The sequence below is a fragment of the Anomaloglossus baeobatrachus genome, chromosome 1, assembly GCF_048569485.1.
Source record: "Anomaloglossus baeobatrachus isolate aAnoBae1 chromosome 1, aAnoBae1.hap1, whole genome shotgun sequence".
NCBI lineage: Eukaryota > Metazoa > Chordata > Amphibia > Anura > Aromobatidae > Anomaloglossus > Anomaloglossus baeobatrachus.
In genome coordinates this window covers 359635255-359661666 of record NC_134353.1, presented here as the reverse complement: position 1 = coordinate 359661666, position 26412 = coordinate 359635255, and the positions used below count along the sequence as shown (strand labels likewise).

Here is a 26412-nt window from a genome sequence, read left to right as displayed (position 1 = left end):
CTATGGGAATTTGGGTTTCTTGTCCGCACTTTGCAGTTCAAACTGCAGCCTTTTTGTTGCAGAACTTTGGTCAAAAACTCAGCTTTGCAGTGCAAAACCCAAATGGCAAAAACAATTGTCATGTTTTTGTTTTTGCCATTTGGGTTTTGCCCTGCAAAGCTGAGTTTTTTACCAAAGTTCTGCAACAAAAAGGCTGCAGTTTGAACTGCAAAGTGCGGACAAGAAAACCAAATTCCCATAGACTTTGCTTGAAAAGCAGAACACAACCATTTTGGCATTAAACCCTGCAGTTGAAAAAGCAGGTAAAAAGCAAAGTGCGCACATAGCCTAAGACAGAAAGACCCACAAACAAGCAGCAACTGAACTCAGCTGAAGTAAATGCTGGGTAAGCATCACTAAGGAGGAAACCCAACGTCTGGTGATGTCCATGGCTTCCAGACTTCAGCAGTCATTGCCTGCAAAGGAATCTCTACAAAGTATTAAAAATTAATACTTTATTTATGGTAAAGTTACTTTGTCCAATTAGTTTTGAGCCCCTGAAATGAGGTTTACAGGATATTTCTAGTCAACCCCTTTAATTAAACCTGAAAGTCTATGCTTCAATTACATCTCAGTTCTTACATTTTAAATAAAAAAACAGCGGCATGCAGAGCTGAAATCATGAAGCGTCGGTCACTGTCCAAATATTTCTGCACCCAACTGTATGAATCATAGTTGAAATTACATTTTTTTTTTTTTAAATGTGGGCTTTATGTCTTTACTTGGTAACTTCTAATGGAGTTTCTTTACACACCTCTTGTAAAATTTAGGGAGTTTCATGTTTGTTTAGTATTTGTGAATGTCGGTAAACAGTGATACTAAATGTGTCAATACAGAAAGGTAACTAAATTACATTAAATGCATATGAATGTCTGTTTTTCAGAAAACAAAATGGAGGTGTAAATATTGTGGAAGATGTATAATGTGATTTGTTATGGTTTCTTCGGCACTTATAGCATAGTGATGATCCACCTGTGATGATCCATTTTACAGATATAAATATTCATAATATGCACATTATACTTACCCTATAAGCTCCATACCATAATTAATGATCATAGAAGAATTTTGCTTTCCTGGTATGGCTCAGAACAGCTGTCTATAGGTGGTGGAAGGTTTGTGTTCATCATGTGTTCTCCAATACAGCCAAAGTAGTTAGCGTATAGAGATGTCAAAGCAGAGTCACTCCTCAAAGCAAACTGAGCTGTGTTTCTACCCTATCATATGTGGTACAGTACGCAGTTATGTATCTAATCATATCTAATCATATCGTGTGATATAATCCTCAGGACCATATATCTAAATCCTATCATCTATGATAGTCAGCAGAGCAGTGTATCTAATCCTATGAGTTCTGATAGCTCTGCAGAGCTATGTACCTAATCCTATGAGTTGCGATACAGTCTGCAGAGCTGTGTAATCCTATGTGTGAGAGTCAGCAGAGCGGTGTATCTAATCCTATGCGTTCTGATACAGTCTGCAGAGCTGTGTATCTAATCCTATCATGTGTGATATACAGGACCCCTCACCAGTTTTAGAGTGCTGAATGAAATGTTTTTATTCTTGAGGTCTCTTCTTTGTGGTGATATTAACATGAAAAGTAACCCAGGTGGTGTTATTAGAGATTTCTTTCTGTGGAAGTTACCTTTTCCTCTGCATGAAAGTGACCAATCATAAGGAGAAAACGTCCTGCGGGATTGGGGGGGGGGCTGGACCCACACCCCACAGAAATCAGACCTGGCTTTCTTAGTTTGATATGACAAGACTGATGTGCCTACTCAGGTCACATAGATCTACTGTGCAGTGGGAAAGCAGGGCTTCATGACATTACAATCCTCTCATAGAACTGTCAACTCTACTTCCCCATGCCCCACTCACTCCCAAGAGGTGTTTATAATGACAACTCTTGCTCTTCTTCCTTACTGATGTCATTGCTATCACGTACTATTAGAAGCGGGAGAGGAGGACTGAAAAGAACTGTGTGACAATACAAACAAGTCTGCAGCTTTCTGTTCACTAGTCAGTGTGAGTGGAGTAGAGCAAAGCTGTCAGCATTATGAGAGGAGAACTGCAAGAAGTGTTTGTAATGATCCACAGCGCAGGGTTGTGCATCATTACGGCTTTCCAAATCACACAAAGAAAGCTGATTCCAAGCTTCTTTGGGGCATTCTCTTTTTCTCCTGCATGGAACCTTCTGCTTATGATTGGTCAAAGTCATACAGGATAAAAAGTAAACGACCCCCAGTGAAGAATCTTTGCTAACAATCCCGTGGCCTTGGAGAAAATTAGCATATAAACTTTACAACTTAATATCTCTGTAATGGAAAGGAGAAAAAAATAATGCATTCTACTCAGCTCTGCAGAAACTAAACCATGATTTGTCCAGTTTAGCATGCAAAAACTGGTGAAAATTTCTCTTTAGAGACCTTATATTCATTAGACTAACATCAGTCAAACCCAATCGGCCAAAAGTCTAATTTGTATGCCTCTTCAATGACAGATGACAGTGGGGGAGAGACGGATCCAGTGTGTACAATTTTGCACTACCAATTCTTTTGTTCTCTCTGAGAGGAGTACATCTCAGTGGGATGACATTACAATGATAGCAAACTTTGTTTATCTAAACATTAATTTTATTAGTAAGTTTTATTTTTTTTTTTCACAGTCGGTCACTCATACAGGCACTTGATTTTTATGTATGATTAAACTGCTTGGACTGTTCCAGATACGATCTTCATATCATTTGACGGTGGAAAAATGAAAAATGGGAGGGGAGTCAGCTGAGACTGAGCTGCTTTAAAATAAAAAGGAATCCAGAGTCCAAAATTATTTTCCAAAACCTTAATTATAAAAACATAACACAATTCACCACTCTGCATTGTCACATGAAACTCTCCTGCGCGTGTAAGCAGAAGAAGGCAACAACTAAAAAAAAGGCTTGTTTAAAGGAACATCTGGCATTACAAAACAACAACTGATCAGTAACATATATACCAATCGGCGGTTGTTTAAAGCCAAGTTATAAAGAAAGATGATGCGCAATGAATGATCTGTAATAGATCAGTGCACATAGGGTGCCATTGTTTTTGGCAGCTCAAGTACTGTTTACTCAGCAGGCTGCATTGTGGAGAGCGATCAGCTTTTTTTTTTTTTAACCCTTCTGAAAGCAGCATGATATAGGGGCAAAGACCCTGATTCCAGTGATGTATCACTTATTTTACTGGGTGATACATCGCTGATTGAAAATGCATTTATCCGCTACAGATCTAGCAGTTCCCCGAATGCTGAGCTCTGTATGTTAGGGTGAACTCTTAACCAGAGATCACTAGCTGCCTACTGCCTGGCCGAATTGATATGGGCCAAGTGCATGCATAAAAGAATTCACACCAGACACAGTCGGATATGAAGTCTCTTCTTGGTCACAGTAAAGATGGCAGCCAAAACAGACTGAGGAGACTCATGCGTCCTCTGATATAGGCTAAAGGCGTACACAAGTTCAGATATGCCCATTTAGTGGGACAGTTCATGGGCTAGCGAATGGGGAGATCCGTGTTGCTGTTGATGGGTGGGTCTGACCAGTGGATGAAACCATGATGATGGGAGGGACGTCATTTAGTGGATCCATGCTGATGGTTTGGTCTGTGATGTCTTCTAGCTTGACCAGGGGTCTTCCCTTATATGGTGGTCTTCTTTCATCTGGACATTCCTTGCATTCCAAGCAAGGTGTGGATAACAAGAAATGGCGGCCATCTTTATATCTGTGTCATGTATATGATCTGAAACCTGAATTATGTAAGGCAAATCGACATATTTCCCGCAATCCCTTGTCAAGAGGTTAATTAAGTATTTGATAAAAAGGTCCTCCTCAACAGTCCCCCCTAAATACTTTATTAACCTTCTGACCCTACTCCTAACCCATCAGTCTCCAATACCTGGCTGCAACTCTTTTCTTTTTGCTGCCCGCTATACGAGCAATGCTAAGCCTTTGCCCCCATTGGTACAGACTTCGATTGGAGCCTGATGTACTCGCCCTACTCTGACTGTCTAGCTGGGGACTGTGAAAGACTGAAGGGGACCTAGCTGCTCTATATCCACAGAATAGCTGACCTCCTGATCTAGGAAAGTGGGGACTGACGTTTCAACTCCTTTCTCGATCATCTTCCTTATACAGGGAAAAACACAACAAACAACAATAGCTACAACAATTAAGACAACAAGGATCACTATGCCTATCTGAGCTAGCCATCTCTGCCATCCCTTCATCCATGAAAAGTATTGGTCCCAGGGATCCTCTACACCTGAATTCCTTTTTAATTCTTTTGTAGAGAAGCTAGCTTTTTTATGGCTACCGTAACCTTCCCGGTGGGACCTGTATTATCTGGAATGTAGGTACAACACACGGACTTCACCATTTTACAAACACCTCCTTTCTCCGCCAGTATCATGTCAAGGGCCATCCTGTTTTGAAACACCATTATTGATGTAGGGCCTAGCTGATCTGCCAAACCTTGAAGAGCTTCTCTAGTGTAATTGACAAATCTTTGTTGGTTATAATAGATGTAATTGATCCAGTCTACATTTTTATTTATGGTCACTAGAGGTAGTATGAATGACTCAAAACCTGCTTTGACTTGATCCCTGGCTTTAAATTCTTCTGGTACCCCCCTTGGGACTCCTATAGCATCAATATAAACATGGGGGTCAAAACTGCCTTTGGGTTCGGGATTTGTCTCTCTTTGTTCAGTGTAGCTCTTCTGACGTTAGGGCTTCCTCTCCTTCTGCTGCTATGGAGAAGGGCATTATGGCTTTGGCTAGTGTGCATTCCCCCCATCCATTCACCTTCTAAATGAGTTCTGATCTTCATGTCCCCACATATCCAGAAGACATCAGAAATGGACTGGGTCTGGTTGACCAGGTCCTCTCTGGTGGCATTACTATATCTGCTGCAATATCCCTCTGTGAAATTACCCACAAATGTGTTCCCCTCAGTGCTAGTATAACAGATGTATTTCCCTGGATATATGGTGATGCCTTGACCTGGGTTAGGTGTGTGTCTGTGACTATGGGGTACTTCTTTTTCCAGTTTTCACAATTTAATTCACTAAGGGATTTGTTAGTGAACCGACTCAGGAAACATTTTTCCACATCTGGGGGAAGATCTAGAGGGACAGATCCTAGATGGGGTCTCGCCCCTGCACAGACAAAGCAATTAGACTTATTATATTGATTGGCGGTATATTTCATCCACTTCAACCATAAGTTGGTCTCAGTGTACCCTGTTTCAACGGCAAGGATATCTTCAAATGTGGGGTTTGCAATGGCCATCATTTTATTAAGTTTTTGAATACGGAACATTAGGGAGTTTGAGTGTGTGTTTCTATCTTTTGTCGACATTTCTCTTATGTCTGCTAATCTGAACACCCCTAGATGAGCTCCTCAACATGTATATCCCCACCCATACCACTGATAGGCAGCTGTCTATGTACTCTGTGCATAGTGTAAGTGGACAATCAGTGATGAGGGCATGGTTGGACTATATGGCATCAGGTTTTGCAGTCCCCTAGTGATAATCTACAGCTGATAACCGTGATTTTATGAAAACTATAGTAAGCAGCCCAGTAAGTAATACATCACTGGAATAAGGATCTCTGCACGTCTTTACAATATGCTTTTCTCAGATTTGGTGACAAAAACTAAGTGACAGATTCTTATTAAGCAAGGTCAAAATCATTTCACCATAATCTATTATTATTTATTATGCCATTATTATTCTTCCCTGATAATCTATTATTGGGGTAAATATAGATGCAGAATGTCCAATTTCAGACTGCGGATTGCAGTGTCCACGAGAGATAAGCCACCGTTTGGTGATAGCTTCTCATAATGAGCGTTTCCGAGTATGGAAGAGCAGGCGACATGGAGAACCATTGTTTGCCTGACAGCTATCTAATGTGTATGATGGACTTTATTACCATAAGGATGTAGGATTACATCCAAGTTCTCTATTATAAACGTGGAGGCAAATAACACATGACAATAGGGACTGTGAACAGTACATGCCCACAATACTCTGCCATCAATACCTATTTTTCCATCTTGACCAGTTTTGGTGTACTTATTAGTGCCTACCCCATTGGCTGAGCAAAAAGACAAAGATTTACCACCACCTCTGGATGTACCTGTTGGCTCTTTTGTGGCTTCAGCACAGATAGGCGTGGATATAAGCATTCAGCTCCTATAGGCTTTGTTCTAGTGTTTTATATTGTAAGACGGGTTAAAGAAAGTGTAACCGAAACTGCACAACAGTCAATATAAACTTCAACTATTAATGGTCCATCCCAGTGCAAAGCAACTAAAATACATGTCTAATAACCTGCAATGCTTACATTGGGCATAGTAAGTAAATGCTGACATACACTAAACAGAAGTCTGTATCCAGGGAGGACACAACATGCATTTACTGATCTTATTCTCCCAAATTCTAGATCTTAACACTAATTGCTAATATTTAATCATCATTACGTCCAGTGCTTCCTTAAATGCTCCTTTAACTGAGGCATGGTGGCTTGCTGTATTTTGCACACATTACACTGCAGAGAAGACTTCAAAAGCTCAGAGGCTCCATCTCTTACAGTCACTTTCCCCTGTAACTTTATCATGTCCATCACCTCTGAAAGAAAAATGGAAGAAAACAAAAAGATAAGTACAAAGAAGTAGTTTATGGGTGAAACATACCGATCAGAACATCTTCAGGGTATGCCATGAGAATTCGGTTCAGATGGCAACCCATTTCATAGACTCTTCTCATTAAAAGGGCTTTTACAGGGTAAACATACATTTCAACAGAAACTATATGCGACTACAAATTGCCAAATTCTCAAAGTGTGCAATGCGCACAATGTCAGAATTCTGCTCTATTTTCTGCTCAGTCAGAACGACACGATGCGATTAAGAAACACTACCTCTGATAAAACTGCATTGTAGCTGTGCGGTTTCTCTTGTGGCCCTTCTTTTATTCCCCTACCAAAACCATGTTCCCCAAACTGACTCCTGGTGATACTGTTGCTAGATATTGTGAATGTTTGTACAATCTTATCTCTATTGTGATTTACTTTTAAGGTGTATAATGCATATTTCTTTCTCACCCTCTCTCATCAGTTTATTTCTAATATACTGTAAATTCTCAGCATTCATTTCTCCTACAGAAAATGGTTATATTTCTTTTTACTGTGGGCACCTTTGTCCTGTGGATACGTTAGTGGATGACTATTTTGGTGAGAGACCATAGTATTCAGATCAAACTATACAGTTGAAACCAGAAGTTTACATACACTAGCTAAAAAGACACATCTGCATGTTTTTATCACTAGCTGACATGAAATCAGAATAAACCTTTCCCGTTTTATGGCAATTAGGAACCAAAATTATTTATATTTGCCAAATGCCAGAATAATGAGAGAGAGGATGTTTTAAGGCATTTTTATTATTTTCTGCAAAGTCAAAAGTTTACATACATTTCATGAGTATTTGGTACCATTGCCCTTAAATTGTATGACTTGGCTCAAACATTTTGGATATCCTTGCACAAGCTTCTCATAATAGTTGGTAGGAATTTGGGCCCATTCCTCCTGACAGAATTGGGGTAACTGAGCCATGTTTGTAGGTCGCCTTGCTCACACCTGCCTCTTCAGCTTTGCCCATAAATTTTCAATAGGATTGAGAGCAGGGCTTTGTGATGGCCACTCCAAAACATTGACTTTGTTATCCTTCAGCCACGTTGTAACCAGTTTGGCAGTATGCTTCAGGTCATTGTCCATTTAGAAGATCCATTTCCATCCAAGTTTTAAGTTCCTGGCTGATGTCTTGAGATGTTGATTTAGTCTTCTTTTCTCATGATGCCATCTATTTTCTGAAGTGCCCGTACACAGTGTTTCACAGTTGGGATGATGTTCTTAAGGCCGCTTTAGACGCAACGACATCACTAACGAGATGTCGTTGGGGTCACGGAATTCATGACGCACATCCGGCCTTGTTAGCGATGTCGTTGCGTGTGAAACGCAGTAACGACCGTTAACGATCAAAATTACTTACCTTATGACGCATCGTTCTATTCTCAATTATTGTTGCTGTTGCAGGACGCAGCTTGTTCGTCATTCCTGCGGCAGCACACATCGCTACGTGTGACATCACAGGAACGAGGAACAACAGCTTACCTGCATCCAGCCAGCAATGAAGTGGGCGTGTCTTTCCTTCGGCTGCTCTCCGCCCCTCCGCTTCTATTGGCCGCCTGCCGTGTGACGTCGCTGTGACGCCGGCCACAGCGACGTCGCAGGGAAGGTAAGTACGTGTGACGGAGCCTAACGATATTGTGCACCACGGGCAGCGATTTGCCCGTGACGCACAAACGACGGGGGTGGGTACGGTCGCTGGCGATCCCGCTAGCGAGAACGGAGTGTGTAAAGTGGCCTTTAGGCTCAAAGCTTCTTCCTTTTTCCTTCAAACTTAACGATGGTCATTATAGCCAAACAATTCAATTTTAGTTTTGTCAGATCACAGGACATGTCTCCAAATATTAAGGTCTTTGTTCCTCTGTGTATTTGCAAACATTAATCTGTATTTTTTATGTTTTTTTTGGATTAATGGCTTCTTCCTGACAGAGTGGCCTTTCATCCCATGTTGATACAGTACTCATTTCACGGGGGATCATGACACACTCTTACCAGCTTCCGCCAGCATCTTCACAAGGTAGTTTGCTTTTGTTCTTGGGTTGATATGCTCATGTCTGACCAAAGCACATTCATCTCTTGTACACAGAACATGTCTCCTTCCTGAGTGGTATGATGGCTAGACATTCCCATCTTCTTTGTACTTGTGTATAATTGTTTGTACAGATGAACGAGGCACCTTCAGGCATCTGGAAATTGCACCCAAGGATAAACACATCCAGTTGTGGAATTTATTCCAAGTTCTACTGATTAAAATCAACTTTGTTCATGGGAAAACCCTTGAAAGGGTGGTTCACCCATATTTTTTATTGTCTAGTTCGATATTATATTGAGAAACAATGTTTCTCTCAAATACCTTGTGTTGGTAATAGTGCCTGTGAGAGGCGCTATTACAGACCGCTGTTCCCCGCTCCGGTGACGTCACATCAAGTTCCGCACACGTCACATCCCTGCGGCCGGCTGCAATCTTTCTCACTCACTGTGCTGTGGGCGGTGTTTCACCGCTTGTCACAGCACAGCGCGTCTCCTGCTTGCAGCGTTCTGCTGTGAGGGAGGAGGGAGCACATGGGCTGTGACGAGCGGTGAAACACCACTCACAGCTCAGTGAGTCAGGAAGACTGCAGCCGGCCGCAGGGATGTGACGTGTGCGGAACTTGACGTGACGTCACCGGAGCGGGGAACAGTGGTCTGCAACAGCGCCTCTCACAGGCACTATTACCAACACAAGGTATTTGAGAGAAACATTGTTTCTCAATATAATATCGAACTAGACAATAAAAAATATGGGTGAACCACCCCTTTAAAGATGACAGAATAATGACATTGGCCCTTTCTTTCCTGACTTAAACTCTATTGAGAACTTGTGGACCTTCTTAAACAAGAGGTTTACGGAGAAGAAAAACATTACATCGCTCTGACGCTGTGGTTGGTGCTGTCCAAAATGTTGTTCATCAATAGATGAAAAAACTGACAGACTCGATGGATGGCTTATGGCCGTTAGGTCTCCTTTACATGTTCGTGTTTTCACCACGTGTGTCATCAGTTTTTTTTCACAGACATCACTTGTATCTATTATAACCTATGGTGCTCTTGACATGCCCATGTTTTTACATGAACTGTCTGTCCATGCAAAACACACAGAGACATATCCATTTTTTTAGGGAAGCACAGATGACAAGGGCCAATGTAAGTCTTTTGCTCTATCAAAAACATATATAGCACATAGATGACATCCGTGTTTAACACAGCAAAGTATAGGAGCTTTTTAATTTATTTAGTTAAAGGGTTATTCCCATTTGCAAGATCCTATCCCAATATGTAGTAGGTGTAAAAATAATAATATTAGCAAATACCTCTAATTAGAAATGTAGTATGGGTCTCCTGATTAGCTAAGTCATTTACCTCATAGGCAGGACATTGCAGCTTAGGTATCCATGGTTACATCCACAAGCAAGTAAATGTCACTATATGAGTGCTTGTAACCATGGATACTAAGCTGCAATACCCTGCACATGAGGTAAGAGACATGGCTATATCAGGAGAACTATACTACATTTCTAATTGGAGGTATTTGCTAATATTATTACACCTACTACATATTGGGATAGGATCTTGGAGATGGGAATACCCCTTTCCTGATCTATTTGTGAAAAACACTAATGACCCACTAATGGTAAAAACGGACACACTGATGTCACAATGATTCAAAACACTGACACTGGTACCATTTTTTCATATATATATGTTTAAACATGGACGTGTGAAGAAGGCTTTATTGAAAAGAAGGGTGGCTGTATTGGTCACCGAGTTGTTTTTTTTTAAATATCAAAAAAGTTTTTTGTACATTTTTAGATGTTTAGTTATTATTCTCACTAGGACAAATGAAAATAAACTTAAGATGGAAACATTACATTTTTCATTTAGCTGCATAATAGTTCTGAACACTAATAGATGGTCAATAATTTTGCACACAGATATTTTTCTAAGAAAGACAAAACTTCACTTTTACTTTCTTAAATATTAAGGTTTGGTAACCTTTTTTGATTGTACTACAGCGCTTTAGTTGTTCAATTATAAAATTAAATGATCAAAAATACAAATTGCCTAATAATTGTGAACACAATGTAGGTCTTTTTTCAACCTATATAACTGCTTGAGCAAGATGGCAATGGAGCAGAATCTTGACAGTATGCATGTTGCACATGGGCAGCATTCTCCAATCTGCAGTAAAAAAAAACTGAATGTAGAAATGTATGCAAATATCCACTTTAAGGGAAGTGGGCCCTAAACTGTGTAAAACACCTAAAATAAACTCAGCATGTACCCTCCCTCGGTCAGGGGACGTCAACCACTTATAGTCAGTCACTCAGCTCAGCAGCAAGTGATATCATGCGCTGTAGAGGTGACGTCACCATTATAGCCGAAACACCAGGACTCAAGCAGTGGCAGGGATTCAGTGCTGGCCCCAGTGAGTACTTGCTGCATTTGTTATTTTAGCGCACAATTTGGGGCCACTTTCTCGAAAGTGAGCATCCCCTTTACACCTTTATTACCAGAATTAGCATACAATACTCTACTAAAATCATATAAAATACATAGCAATGGCATTCTAACAATTTTTCATGCAACAATGACAAAGAATGATATACGGAGCAACTGGTTAAAAATATATCAGTCCATGCTGCATTTTTATACTAGGGTATAGAAACGGAGTCTGGTATAAACGACATATACAGCACAATCACGGAGAACCATATGGCAATAGAGTATATGTTTTATTAGGGTGGATTCACACACAACAGATTCATTGTAAACATTTCTGGAACTGAAAATACCGTATTTTTTGGTTTATAAGATGCACTTTTGCTCCCAAAAAGTTAGGAGACAAATGAGGAGTGCGTCTTAAAATCCGAATATAGCTTACTGGGGGTGGTGAAGAGGGGTCAATGGAGGCAGGGGCAATGCTATGTGGTGTGCTGCCAGCGCTGCTCTGTGCGGTGCTGTTGTGTGCGTCGGGAGGCGCGGCTCTGTGCGGCGGGGCTTGGCTCTATGTGTGGCTGCGCTGTGTGGCGGGTGGTGAGGCACCGACCATTATGAAGATGTCGATTGCGAGGGCTTCAAATAATGGTGGCTAAAGTCGGCACGAGCACACATGGAGCTCTCAGTTCAAGCTCTCAACTGCGCACATGCCGACTCCGGCCGCCATTATTTGAAGCTTTCACCGTCGACACCTTCATAATGGCCGATGCCTCACTGTCCCCTGCAGAGCCGCGCCACACAGAGCAGAGCAGCCCCGCACAGAGCCTCGTCGCGTCCACAGCCCTGCCACAGAGCAGCACCCGCAGTGAATATCTGAGCCCCCTCTATTTTACTTACAGCATCGCCGTACTCCAGTATCGCCCCTGCCTCCTGTGACCCCCAGTCCGCTGATGCCCCCCCTCCCTGGTAAAACACCACCGGATTATAAATCGGACCCCATTTTTTTTTTTTACCTTTTTTAACTCCAAATTTAGGGTGCGTCTTATAATACGAAAAATACGGTAAGTTACATTTATCTACAGCAGGTGAAAAGGTGAAATAAGTATTTAACACGTCACCAATTTTCTAAGTAAATATATTTCTAAAGGTGACATTGACATGAATTTATCAGCTATCCAATCAACACAGGAAAAAAGGTCAAACCATAGCTGTCCATTAATTAAGCTTACCTTCAGATTCCACAAAATAATCAGTAGTGAATGAGTTCCAGTGTTTCTTGTTTTTAAGGCAAGGGGAATCAAAATCTTGACTGATGACGTGCAAATGAATATGGCTGTAAAACATATTAGTGTAGTCAGGAAAAAGACAGCTTGAAGTTATATAGTCTATCACAGTTTTTCTTCTAATATCAGCTGAAGAGTAACTAGTAGGGATTTTTTTTTTTGCAAATGCATTCTGAACTAGTCTTCCAACATATATAATTCGGCCTTATTTACTGTAGCTGTGGTGAACCCCCTGGTGATTATGTATACTTGTGTATATAATATATATATATATATATATATATATATATATATATATACACACACATATATACACAAATATATATACACACACACACACACACACACACCGTATTTTTCGCTTTATAAGACGCACCTGATTATAAGACGCACCCCCAAATTTGGTGAAGGAACAGAGAATTTTTTAATAAATGGGGTCCATCTTATAATGCCAGTGTCCGTCTAACAAATAATATAGGGTATATGTCCCTCATAGCCCCCTCATCCTAAAATTAGCCACCTTAATCTGGATATGGCCACCTTATATTGAACACGTCCCCCAGTAAGGCCCACAGGCCCACTGTGGCCAGGCCCACAGGCCCACTGTGGCCAGGCCCACAGGCCCACTGTTTGCAGGCCCACAGGCCCACTGTTTGCCTGCCAACAGTGGGCCTGTGGGCCTGCCAACAGTGGGCCTGTGTGCCTGCCAACAGTGGGCCTGTGTGCCTGCCAACAGTGAGCCTGTGTGCCTGCGAACAGTGGGCCTGCCAACAGTGGGCTTGTGTGCCTGCCAACAGGCCCACTGTTGGCAGGCCCACAGGCCCACTGTTGGCAGGCCCACAGGCCCACTGTTGGCAGGCCCACAGGCCCACTGTTGGCAGGCCCACAGGCCCACTGTTGGCAGGCCCACAGGCCCACTGTTGGCAGGCCCACAGGCCCACTGTTGGCAGGCCCACAGGCCCACTGTTGGCAGGCCCACAGGCCCACTGTTGGCAGGCCCACAGGCCCACTGTTGGCAGGCCCACAGGCCCACTGTTGGCAGGCACACAGGCCCACTGTTGGCAGGCACACAGGCCCACTGTTGGCAGGCACACAGGCCCACTGTTGGCAGGCACACAGGCCCACTGTTGGCAGGCACACAGGCCCACTGTTGGCAGGCACACAGGCCCACTGTTGGCAGGCACACAGGCCCACTGTTGGCAGGCACACAGGCCCACTGTTGGCAGGCACACAGGCCCACTGTTGGCAGGCACACAGGCCCACTGTTGGCAGGCACACAGGCCCACTGTTGGCAGGCACACAGGCCCACTGTTGGCAGGCACACAGGCCCACTGTTGGCAGGCACACAGGCTGGAGGCTGGGAGGAGAGACGCTGATCCTGGGGAAGGCTGGGAGAGGGAGGCTGATGCTGGAGGAGGCTAGAAGGAGAGAGGCTGATGCTGGCGGAGGCTGATGCTGGGGGAGGCTGGAAGGAGAGAGGCTGATGCTGGTGGAGGCTGATGCTTAGGGAGGCTGGGAGAGGGAAGCTGATGCTGAGGGAGGCTGGGAGGAGGGAGGCTGGGAGAGGTAGGCTGAGAGAAGAGAGGCTGATGCACACACACACACACGCGCGCGCACTGCACAACACACCACACACACACACACACACACACACACAATGGGAACCACAAACAACTGCCCTACACAGACACCCACACACACAGACAACGCTGCACACACACAACACCCAACACACAAACACCGCGGCACACACAAATATACGCCCATACCGCACAACACACACATTGCACAACACATACCTCCCCCCAAAACACACCACACACACAACGCTACAGACACACAGCGCTCCACAAACAACACACATACAACACCGCTCTCACCCCCCGTCACACCCAGACAACACCCAGAACATGTACAGCGCCCTACACAAACACTTGGTAACTACACACAACATCTATATATATCTATATATATATATATATATATACATATATATATATATATATATAACAAAAATCATACATGAACTACACAATACGTAAATTCTAGAATACCCGATGCGTAGAATCGGGCCACCTTCTAGTATATATATATATATATATATATATATATATATATATATATATATATATATATATATATATATGTGTGTGTGTGTGTGTGTGTAAAAAGAGGGTCACCTTCTGAAATTGAATCGACTGTACCGCTGAAGTTTTCCATAGGGGTTGATAGCTACTATCACAATAAATTATGATGATTGCACAGCTCCTCTCACACAGTTGATGACAACTCTGCCTCAGTGACTATAGACTTGTAAGTAATTAGAATATAGAGGGGGGGGATAATCACACTATTACCACAGCAGGCCAATATTCAACATGGTAGTAGCTCCCAGCTGCCCATGCAATGCTGTGCTGATGCATCATGTGATTTATAGAAAGCATAGAGAAATTAATCAAGATGGGGTTTAAGGTTCCTCCTACGGAAGAGTTGGTAAAGGAGGTTAGGGTTTAGATATTGGTAAAGTTTTTTATGTTATGCCAATTTTTTCTTCTTTGACCCTGGCCGGAGAGGACGGTGGCGGAGATAAAGGCTTTTGCCCATGGCTTCATGCCTCTCCGGTAACATTTGTGACATGTAAATGTTATGCTCTATATGTTATGTGTTTTGTCATTGTCTTTTCCCATTCCTTATGTGTCTACCCTAATTGTGGTGAGGGAATCCTCTGTACCCCATTGAGAGCCATCCAGTGTGGGCCTTTAGGCAGTTGTGAGATGGGCAATACCCGGTTAGCCTTCGTATGTAATGCTAATTTTGCATTATACTACTACTCTAAGATGTACAATAGCAGTACAGCGCAGTAATGTGGGACTGAAAGGATTCCTGAAACTATCTGAGAAGGTAGTTAGCTGGTAAACCACTAGGGGGTGAAAAAGTGGAGGAAACGTATGAGCAGGGAATTCCCTAGCAGAGGTAATACTAGTCAAGCCCACCAGATGGCAGTAGAATCGTCAGAAAGCCGTGTCACAACATGAGGTCTTGTAAGTACACAAGGGCAAAGTCTAAACGTAGTCAGAGGGAAGCAAATAGTCAGTAGCCGGGAAATCAGAGCCTAGAAGCGAGGGGGAGTGGGAAGACAAGACAGAATTAAGGTAAACAGGTAAGGAACGAACAGGGAGACAGTGGGAGAGACACTGATGGAAACAGACAGAGGAGGTTAACAGGTCAGGTGAACACGGAGGTCAGGAGGGGGCAGGGCAGACAACAGGTCACTCAAGAGCAGAACACAGCAGAGCCAGAAGTATCACTGGCGAAGTCCAAGAGAAACAGTGCCCTAATAAAGCAGCCTGACCTCCAGAACGAGGCAGGAAGGATTAACCCCTAACGTGACCTGCATCAGAAGTGAAACTAAAAAAAAGGCTCAGCTCCAGCTGAGCCAGGAGTCAATCATGACAAAAATATGGTTAAAATTTTAACGTTAAATGTTAAGGGTTTAAACTCAAACATTAAGAGGCGTATGGCGCTTGGAGAGTTGCGGACCCAGCGAGCTGATGTGGTTTTCTTGCAAGAAACGCACTTGAACCTCAATGGAAACTGCAATTTCGCTAAACATCTGTACCCCACGATTTTTTTAGCTTCCCAGGAAAGGAAAAAAGCCGGTGTGGCGATTTTGATATCAAGGACCTGTCCCATTTAAGTTACGACCTGCTTGGCAGACCCACAGGGTAGGTACCTTATCCTACAAGGGACATATAAGGATCTTCCGATCATTTTGTGTAATATTTACGCCCCTAAAACCTCCCAGATCCTCTTTTTGAACCGGGTATTCCTCAAACTCACACACCTTCCCTCCTCAGCGTGGATTGTGGGTGGAGATTTTAACACTATTTTCTCTGACTCTTTAGACAGGTTGACCATTAACAATCAATTGTCGAGCCCGTCTCAGCGTAAATTGACAGCTGCCTTTCGAAGACTGATCCGCAGGTTTGCCTTATTTGATTTGTGGCGAGTTAAACATCCCTCAGAAAAAACCTTTACCTTCTACTCTCCCCCTCATGGTACACACACCAGGATCGACTTCTTCTTTGGCAACATTCAAGCCCTTAGATTGACGAGCAATGTGGATAATGGTGCAATAACGTGGTCAGACCACGCGCCAATGACTCTCACTCTAGATCAGACAACGCCACGCACAAGAGTCTGCCACTGGAGGCTCAATGAGTCCCTCCTCAAGAGAACTCCCTACAGAGACAAACTGGAAGCAGGACTGATAGAATACTTCAAGAACAACGAGGGGTCAGTGCCTAATTTTTCTACGGTTTGGGAAGCCCATAAGGCCGTCTTTAGAGGGCAATGCATAGCATTAAGCTCCCGTATCAAAAAAGATAGACTTTATCAGAGAGATCAGCTCCTCAGAAGTCTCAGAGACAAAGAAAATAGGATGACCCTTAACCCATCAATATATGTACCCTTAGAGGTATAGTAAAGACTCGTGCCCAACTGAAGGACCTAGAGGTCAATATAACAGAAAAATTAGTATTTATGCCTGCTATAAAGTAGTATGACAAAGGAAAAAAATCTCACTCCCTTTTGGCTCGCCAACTTAGAGAGGATAGGGGGAACTCATCCGTTTATGCCTTGAGAGATTCGGGGGGAAATATTTTCTATGACCCCACTAAAGTTGCAAAGATTTTTCAGGATTAATTTGTCAAGATTGTATTCTTTGCCCAGCACTCTTCCTACAGACCCAGGAAAGCAGAGGGAGCTAATCCACTCCTTTCTTGAGCAGTGTAAGTTGCCTACTCTTACTCAGAGTGCTGCAAATACCGTATTTTTCGGACCATAAGACGCACTTTTTTCCCCCCAAATGTTGGGGGAAAGTGGGGGGTGCGTCTTATGGTCTGACTATAAGGCTGCGGGGAATGAGGGTGCCGCGGTGCAGCGGGTCATCGGCGGCACGAGCAGGCTGTAACAGCCTGCCGTGACCACGTGGGCCCGCTCATTACATATGCACGCCCATCCTCCCGCCCATCATCTCTCAGCGAAACCGGCGCTGACAGATGGGCGGGGTGATGGGCGGGGGGGGGGGGGTGCGTGCATAATTAGCAGCCGGCCGTGATCACCCCTGGCAACTACAGCCTGGAGTGATCATGTGCGGCTGTATTCACTGCCCCCCGTGCATCATTATCAGCGCGGGGTGCAGTGAATCAGTGTACTCACCCGTCACCGTGTGTGGAGCCGCCCCCCTGCAGCATCGCGTCTTCCTGTCTGTGCCGGCGGTCAGCTGATCTGGACACTAGCGGCGCGCACCGCGATGACGTCATCGCTGTGCGCGCCGCTAGTATCCACCAGAATCGATCAGCTTACCGCCGGCACAGACAGGAAGACGCGATGCTGCAGACAACGGTGACGGCTCCACACAGCGGCGCTGCAGCTGAGACAGAGATCGGTGCTTCAGGGAGAGAGGAAGGGTAAGTATAAACGTTTATTTTTTTTTTCTCGTGCCACAGGATACACGCCATTTACCAGGATGGGGGCATTTCATGAGCAGGATGGATGGGGGCATTTCATGAGCAGGATGGATGGGGGCATATCTTGAGCAGGATGGATGGGGGCATTTCTTGAGCAGGATGGATGGGGGCATTTCATGAGCAGGATGGATGGGGGCATTTCATGAGCAGGATGGATGGGGGCATTTCATGAGCAGGATGGATGGGGGCATTTCATGAGCAGGATGGATGGGGGCATTTCATGAGCAGGATGGATGGGGGCATTTCATGAGCAGGATGGATGGGGGCATTTCATGAGCAGGATGGATGGGGGCATTTCATGAGCAGGATGGATGGGGGCATTTCATGAGCAGGATGGATGGGGGCATTTCATGAGCAGGATGGATGGGGGCATTTCATGAGCAGGATGGATGGGGGCATTTCATGAGCAGGATGGATGGGGGCATTTCATGAGCAGGATGGATGGGGGCATTTCATGAGCAGGATGGATGGGGGCATTTCATGAGCAGGATGGATGGGGGCATTTCATGAGCAGGATGGATGGGGGCATTTCATGAGCAGGATGGATGGGGGCATTTCATGAGCAGGATGGATGGGGGCATTTCATGAGCAGGATGGATGGGGGCATTTCATGAGCAGGATGGATGGGGGCATTTCATGAGCAGGATGGATGGGGGCATTTCATGAGCAGGATGGATGGGGGCATTTCATGAGCAGGATGGATGGGGCATTTCATGAGCAGGATGGATGGGGGCATATCATGAGCAGGATGGATGGGGGCATATCATGAGCAGGATGGATGGGGGCATATCATGAGCAGGATGGATGGGAGCATATCATGAGCAGGATGGATGGGGGCATATCATGAGCAGGATGGATGGGGGCATATCATGAGCAGGATGGATGGGGGTATATCATGAGCAGGATGGATGGGGGTATATCATGAGCAGGATGGATGGGGGGTATATTATTAGCAGGATGGGGGGTATATGAGCAGGATCATATACAAGGCAGGAGGATCCTTATCAGAATGGGGTACCTTAGTAGAGAATTTGGGGACATTACCCCCATAACAGTGTCAGCAGCAGATCCTCGCCCCATAACAGTGTGTCATGACCATATTTTTTGGTTAAAATTTTATTTTCCTATTTTCCTCCTCTAAAACCAGGGTGCGTCTTATGGTCAGGTGCGTCTTATAGTCCGAAAAATACGGTACACTGAATAAAGAAATCACGTGTGAAGAAGTAGAAGAGGTGCTTAAATTACTTCCTAATGGAAAATCACCGGGTCCAGATGGTCTGACATATTTTTACTACAAGGCATTTGCGGATCGACTCACCCCCTATTTAGTTAAATTATTTAATAGCTTCCTCACGGGCTCCCCTATACCTACAAGTATGTTACATTCTTATATTACGCTCATACCCAAACCGGGGAAGGATGCTATGGAATGTGCCAATTATAGGCCCATAGCACTCTTTAATGCTGATTTGAAAATCTTTACTAAACTACTGGCTCTACGTCTTTCGGTCCTGCTCCCTCACCTAATACACAAAGACCAGGTGGGTTTTGTCCCATGTAGGCAAGGGTGGGTGGGGGACAACACCAGGAAGATTATTGACTTATTAGAAGTTGTTAATAAGACAGAGAGTGAAGCACTCCTTCTTAGTTTGGATGCGGAGAAGGCGTTTGACCGTCTGGGGTGGCCATTCATGTTCGAAACATTGCGTCATTTTGGAATCTCGGGTGCATTTGTTACAGCCCTGAAACGTTTATATTCATGCCCCTCAGCATCGGTCAAACTTCCTTATACCGCATCTCAACCCTTTCAGATACACAATGGCACTCGTCAGGGATGCCCTTTGTCCCCCCTGCTCTTTGTTATGTGCATTGAGCCATTGGCTGCTGCTATTCGCATTGACCCTAATATACGTGGAGTAATGGTGAGAGACAAGGAGTTTAAGCTATCCTTATATGCGGATGATGTCCTATTGATTTTGTCCCAACCACATATCACCCTCCCGAATTTGCATTCCCTATTGCTACAATTTGGAAGGCTGTCAGGGTATAGGGTCAACCAGAGCAAAACGGAAGCCCTGCCTATTAATATTCCACAGGGGCGAGTTTCCTCCTTACAGGAAAACTACAATTATAAATGGAAAAATATATCCTTGACATACCTGGGGATACAACTAACATCTAAGTATAAGCTATTATACCAGCAGAACTATCCTAGTTTATTTACTGAGATAAAAAGGCTCCTGCTCAATTGGAACAAGCTCCCACTGTCTCTGTTTGGAAGAATCTCTGCAGTCAAAATGTCTGTCCTGCCGAAGCTACTTTACCTTATTTGAGACCCTTCCGGTGTGTGTGCCATACAAAGAGTTGCGCAGCATTCAGTCTAGTATACTTCAATTTGTTTGGGCCCACAAGAGACATAGAATTAAGAAAACTACTTTGTTTGACAGTAAACTGAGAGGAGGCCTAGGGGTCCCTGATATTACTAGGTACTATTGAGCAGTAACACTTACGTCACATCCCTGCGTGGTCCAATCGCTGTGCCTTCTCTAGATGGATGGAAATAGAGAAGTTATGGCTCGCCCCAATACACCCCAATTCCTACCTCTGGGGCACCTCATCAAACAAGCCTGACCCACATACTCTGGGCCCTATAGCCTTCACGAAGAGGATATGGGACTGTTGTGTCAAAAAGTTTCCACTTAAATCTGAACACTCTCCATTGACTTCTTTTCTTTTTAATCCCAGAATGCCAGATGATATGCATGGTATAACGACAAAAACATGGTTTGACAGGAAACTCTTTTGCTTTGCTGACATAGTAGACGCACGTTCCAGAGTCCTTCTCCCCTATGCCACCATAGCTGATAAATTTAATCTCCCTGGCAATTCCCAATATCGGTATTTACAAATTAGACACCTGCTGCACTCCCTTTTTACCTCCTTAGAAGTCTCTATCCCTACACTTTTTGAGAGATTATGCAGAGCTGGGGTCTCTACTAAAGGCCTCATCTCAGATATATACCGTATTTTAATTACCCCCTGCCCAGAAGACAAGCCAGATCATACATATATGAGGAAATGGGAAGATTTCCTTGGTGAGACCATTCCCCTGTGTATGTGGAAACGGATCTGGGATACTGCCTCTAAGACATCCTCATGCTATGTCTATAAGGAAAATCAGTATAAATTACTCATGTATTGGTACCACACACCATCACTACTACATAGACTAAACCCAGCTATACCTGACAATTGTTGGAGGTGTGGAGCTACAGGAGGAGACATACCGCACATATTCTGGGTATGCCCCATTATCCAGTGCTTCTGGAGGTTAGTGCAATCCCTTATATATAAAGTAACTGGCCTTCGGGTTCCCCTGGATCCTAAATTCTATATATTAAATATACCACTTGTTCAGCTGGGGAAAAGAGTGAAGCGGTTATTGTTACATATAACTACAGCAGCTAGATGTCTAATTGCCCGTAACTGGAGGTTGGCCCATCCACCCTCACTTACAGATCTCCATTCTCGGATCCAAGATGTGAGAAGGATGGAGTATTTATCTGCCCTGTCAAATAACACGGTAGATCATGTTGAGAGCGTTTGGTCACTTTGGGACACCTATTGGGCCAATAAAGAATAATAGTAAGGTATGGTTTTGATGGAGGCCTGATATATCCACCCTCACCACTTCATCCCCCCCCCCCCTCCTTATATCTCCTTGTCTAGTATTGTTTTGTTTGTCTTGTCACATTCCCTGTTTTTATTGCATTAGTGGATAGTATGATATGTACACTGATTCTCGGTTTACAGTTATTGCTCATATGCTTGTGAGACATATCTATGCATTCATGTACTTTTTCCGTGTCTGTTTTTAAAAAATTTAATAAAACATTCAATTATAAAAAAAAAAAAAAGATGGAGTTTAAGGCTATGTTATTTTTCCTGTTGTTTAGTTGCGTTTTAAACTGCACTGTGTCAATGATAAAATGCATGCGTTTTGCTTCCCCAGCAAAATCTATGAGAAATCAGTAATTTCCATCCGCACATTGCTTTTTTTTTTAGGCAGTGTTTTGTTTGACAAATATTAGACAAAATTGTTGTCTTAAAAAAAGCAGCATGTCACTTCTTCATTGCGTTTTGGTTGTATTTTCCACCCATTGACTTCTCAATCTCAAAAGGCGCTGTTTAACACGCGGCAAAAAAGCATAGAAAATGCCTGCGTTTTTACCGCTTTTTTTTGTCAAACGCAGTGTTTGCAATTGTCAAAACACTGTAGTTTAGTTGCCAAGCCAGAATGCAAACGTGCGGACATAGCCTTAAGAGAAGCAAGTAAGTTGCTGAAATGCGGAGAAATAACTATGCCACTATAGAGAGAGCAAGTTAGGGGTATATGTTCCTGATGTGACTTAGGAGCTGCATTTTGTCACAGATTTCACAGCTAATTATAGCTAAGTATAAAGAGGGAGAGGAGGGCACAGGCTATGATAAGCAGGTATGGAAACTAAAACATATTAACCAACCAACAGCATAGTGCAACTCATTCTTACCTCATACTTGGAATAGCATGGTAGCCTAGCCGAAATTGTGTTTTGCTGTGGGCTGAATGCTGCTGTGCAATCTTCTCCCCAACGGCATGCATGTGCTGTAGTAGCTCCAGGTGTTCAGAACGCAGCATCTTCAGGCTAGAAATAGCTTGCCATGGTAAAACCAGCCAATGGTAACGTGCCTTGGGGCATTTGTCCTTAATTACTACAACTTTGTCATCTTTGAACACCTATGTTATATAACAATAAAAATGTCAAGGTGAATACAACCAAGCATATAGTCCAAGCCAACACATTTATTATTACAGTCTATTAGACTGAGTGCCTTGGGATGATGGGAGTGCCATCATTGGATCTCAAAGTACAAACACAATATTGACCAAAATCAGTTGCTCCTGTCAGGAGAGTGTGTGGCCATGCCGGGTGATGCGATGTGAGACTTGCACGAGTCTCTCGCAAGTGTGACTCTGGCCTAACATTCAACCTCTTTACTGCTGCTCCTCTTTTTCTTGGGTGTCAGACGCCTCTCTGTCTGGAACTCTGTATTTAGTAGGACCATTCCTGTTTTTATTGTTTGCTTTATTTTTTTCTTCACCTATATTGTCTTTGTTCTTTTCCATACAACTGTGTGAATTTATTAGATTGCATTTTGCGGATACTACTTGACATACCCATTGTCGTTATATTTATTCTGATATCCCCATCTAGCAGTTTGCTTTTATGTCCCTCTGGGGCCATCTTGTGTTCTCATATATATCAGATTGCTATTTTGCACACAATTAGATTTTTTTTGTCCATTTATCCACTTTGATCCTTTTGTATTTTTCCTCATCTGTATTTTTATTTTCTGCTATTCTAATATTCATCTTTTGCCAGACTGCATTTTGCAGAGACATTATTTGACACAGTTATTCTGGAACGCTCTACCTCAGCACATCAGACTCTCACCTACCGTGGAAAGCTTCAAGAGGAACCTCAAGACGCACCTATTCCAACAAGCCTACAACCTACAATAGCCCTCAGTCCAGTACAGCACTGCGCAACCAGCTCTGTCCTCACCTATTGAACCATCACCCATTCCCTATAGACTGTGAGCCCTCACGGGCAGGGTCCTCTCTCCTCCTATACCAGTCTGTTTTGTACTTTTAATGATTGTTGTATGTATACCCTCTTTCACTTGTAAAGCGCCATGGAATAAATGGCGCTAGAATAATAAATAATAATATGTATTTATTCTTTTATATTCTGCTGTTTTTTCTATTGTCCTATGAGACCACCTTTTGGACTGGAATTTAATTCATGTTGTCTACCTCACTAATATCTTATTATTATGGGATGATCCTCCCATTCCTTGGGGTTTTTTTCGTTACTATCCTCATATTTTATTTTGTTTTTTATTACATTTTGAATAAAGATATATTTTTTTCTTATAATAATAATATGTATTCTTTTATATTCTGCTGTTTTTTCTATTGTCCTATGAGACCACCTTTTGGACTGGAATTTAATTCATGTTGTCTATCTCACTAATATCTTATTATTATGGGATGATCCTCCCATTCCTTGGTTTTTTTTTCGTGGCTATCCTCATATTTTATTCTGTTTTTTATTACATTTTGAATAAAGATATATTTTTTTCTTACAATATTGGCTGATTACTCACCTATTCATATAGGTATTCTATTTTAGGAAGTAGCTTGTTGGGGGTTTCGAGTTCTGTGAAAGGTGTATAAGCACCCTCTTCAAATACTTTATTAGGCCTCCTTTACACGTCTGTGCAAAACTCTAACGTTTTGCACGGTCCGTGGTGAGGGCACATATGTGTGTATTTGTGGTTTTTACGTGTGCTGTCCCTGTGTTATCCGTGTGACATCCGGATAGCACACGGACAGCATGAACTTATATACTTAACTATCCCCAGCGCTGCTGTCTCCCACGCTGCGGTTACTTCCAGGTTCGTGGTCCGTGCAGTGAATATGCATGAGATTAATGAGCAGGCTCGGAAGCAAGTGCAGAGGCAGAGACAGCAGAGCGAGAAACAGTAAAGTATAAAAATTCTTTATTTTTATGTGACCTGTGTGTTCTCAGGTACATGTCACACTTAAGTCACACGGATCACATCAGTGTGCGGTCCGTGTGATACCCATGCAGCCGGCAAAAAACGGACAAATCATTGTGTGGAGTACACAGCCATGCGTGTGCTCCACACGGACACATAGTCCATGTCAAAACACAGACGTGTGCGCAAACCCATTGATTTTAGTAGCTCCGTTACATGTGAAAATGGAAGTCACACGTACTAGAGACATGGAAGTGTGAAGGAGGCCTTATAGAGCTAAAGAGTAATGGATTCATTGTCACACAAATATTTTTAATAAATAGTCGTAACCGGCATCTAGGCATAAAATAAAAGGCGACGATTCATCGAAGTGATTACGTTTTGGCAAGCTGTGCAGTACCGTACGCCAGTAAGCTTACATAAAATTTGTGACGTGTCACATGGAGGCTCATGCCACTTTTTAGACGTGTCTCATTCATTAAGAGGCGTGCACCTCTTAATGAAACAGGCCCCTCTAACACCAATACGCCCCAGCATCAAGACAAATGTTAACAACGCTGATCTTGGTTAATTGAGGAGATAATTTTCAAGCAGCCGAAGGCATATGTTCATTATTTTTTGCTGTTTCTTTATTGCTTAGGCTACTTTCACACATCAGTTTTTTTCCATCAGGCACAATTCGGAAAAAAACGGATAAAACGGATCTGGCGCCAGATCCGTTTTATCCCCATTGATTTGAATTAGCACCGGATTGTGCCTGATGGCCTTGCGTTGCATCCGGCTTTTGCCGGATCCATCATAATTGCCTAAAGCGGTGGCCGGAGGCAACGTATCTTGTAACTTTTTTTGTCCGGCAAAAAAACCGGACCCGGCGCGATACGGCGTGTTTTACAATGGAAGCCTATGGACGCCGGCGTAATGCGGCGAAAAACGGATGCGGCTGCCGGATCCGTTTTTTGTAAACTGAGTATGCTCCAATGTTTTGAAAAAACGGATCCAGCAAAAAAAAAAAAAAATCGGACAAAACGGATGCAAAAAAGGATGCAAAACTGATCCAACGGATCCGTTTTTTTACGCATCTGACATAACGGATCCGTTAAAAAACGGATCCAGTGAATACGGTTTTTACATTTTTTGCCGGGTCCATTGGATCAGGACAAAAAAGGATTGTGCCTGAATGCAGGAAACTGATGTGTGAAAGTAGCCTTATTCAGGTGGGTTCCTGATTGCCTGAAAAAGACATTGTGATTGTGTGCACATGCCTAAGGACGTACCGTATGTCACAGTATTACAATATACACGAGTCTCACCTGCATACTTGGATCCTGCATAGAAACCTTTAACCCTTGACTCCAGTGTCCTTGCCCTTTAACCTATTATGATAACAACAAGTACAAGTTAGCATAAACTACATGAAAAGTATGAAAGCAAAAGCGTAATAAAGCATTTATGTCTGCAGATACGGTAGTAATGAATTATATTACTAGGCAGTGGTGGAAAAAAACCCCAAGTTTTATTGCATTTAACAAAATGATCTGTGTGTATTGAAATCCATAGAATTAGAGCAATTAAGGGTTAGAATAACAAAGAAAAATCAGCTCTAGAGCCCAGAACGCCAAAGGGTATGTGCGCACTAGGCGTTTTTTTCACGCTGCGTTTTCATGTGCGTTTTTGTCTAAAAAAACGCACCCGCGGCTAAAAAACGCGGCAAAAACGCATGCGTTTTTGCCGCGATTTGGTGCGTTTTTT

General features: G+C 43.2%; 1 protein-coding gene across 1 annotated transcript in view; it reads right to left on the bottom strand.

The window, feature by feature from the left end:
• Positions 1–494: 494 nt before the first annotated feature.
• APTX (aprataxin) overlaps positions 495–26412 on the bottom strand; it is a 57412-nt gene continuing 31494 nt past the window's right edge. The window contains exons 5-8 of the mRNA XM_075352447.1: positions 25974–26036; positions 22608–22834; positions 12473–12576; positions 495–6709 (exon numbers count right to left, since the gene is read on the bottom strand). Coding sequence (XP_075208562.1) covers positions 6558–6709; positions 12473–12576; positions 22608–22834; positions 25974–26036 — 546 coding nt within the window. The 3' untranslated portion in view covers positions 495–6557. The remainder of the gene's footprint in view (positions 6710–12472; positions 12577–22607; positions 22835–25973; positions 26037–26412) is intronic.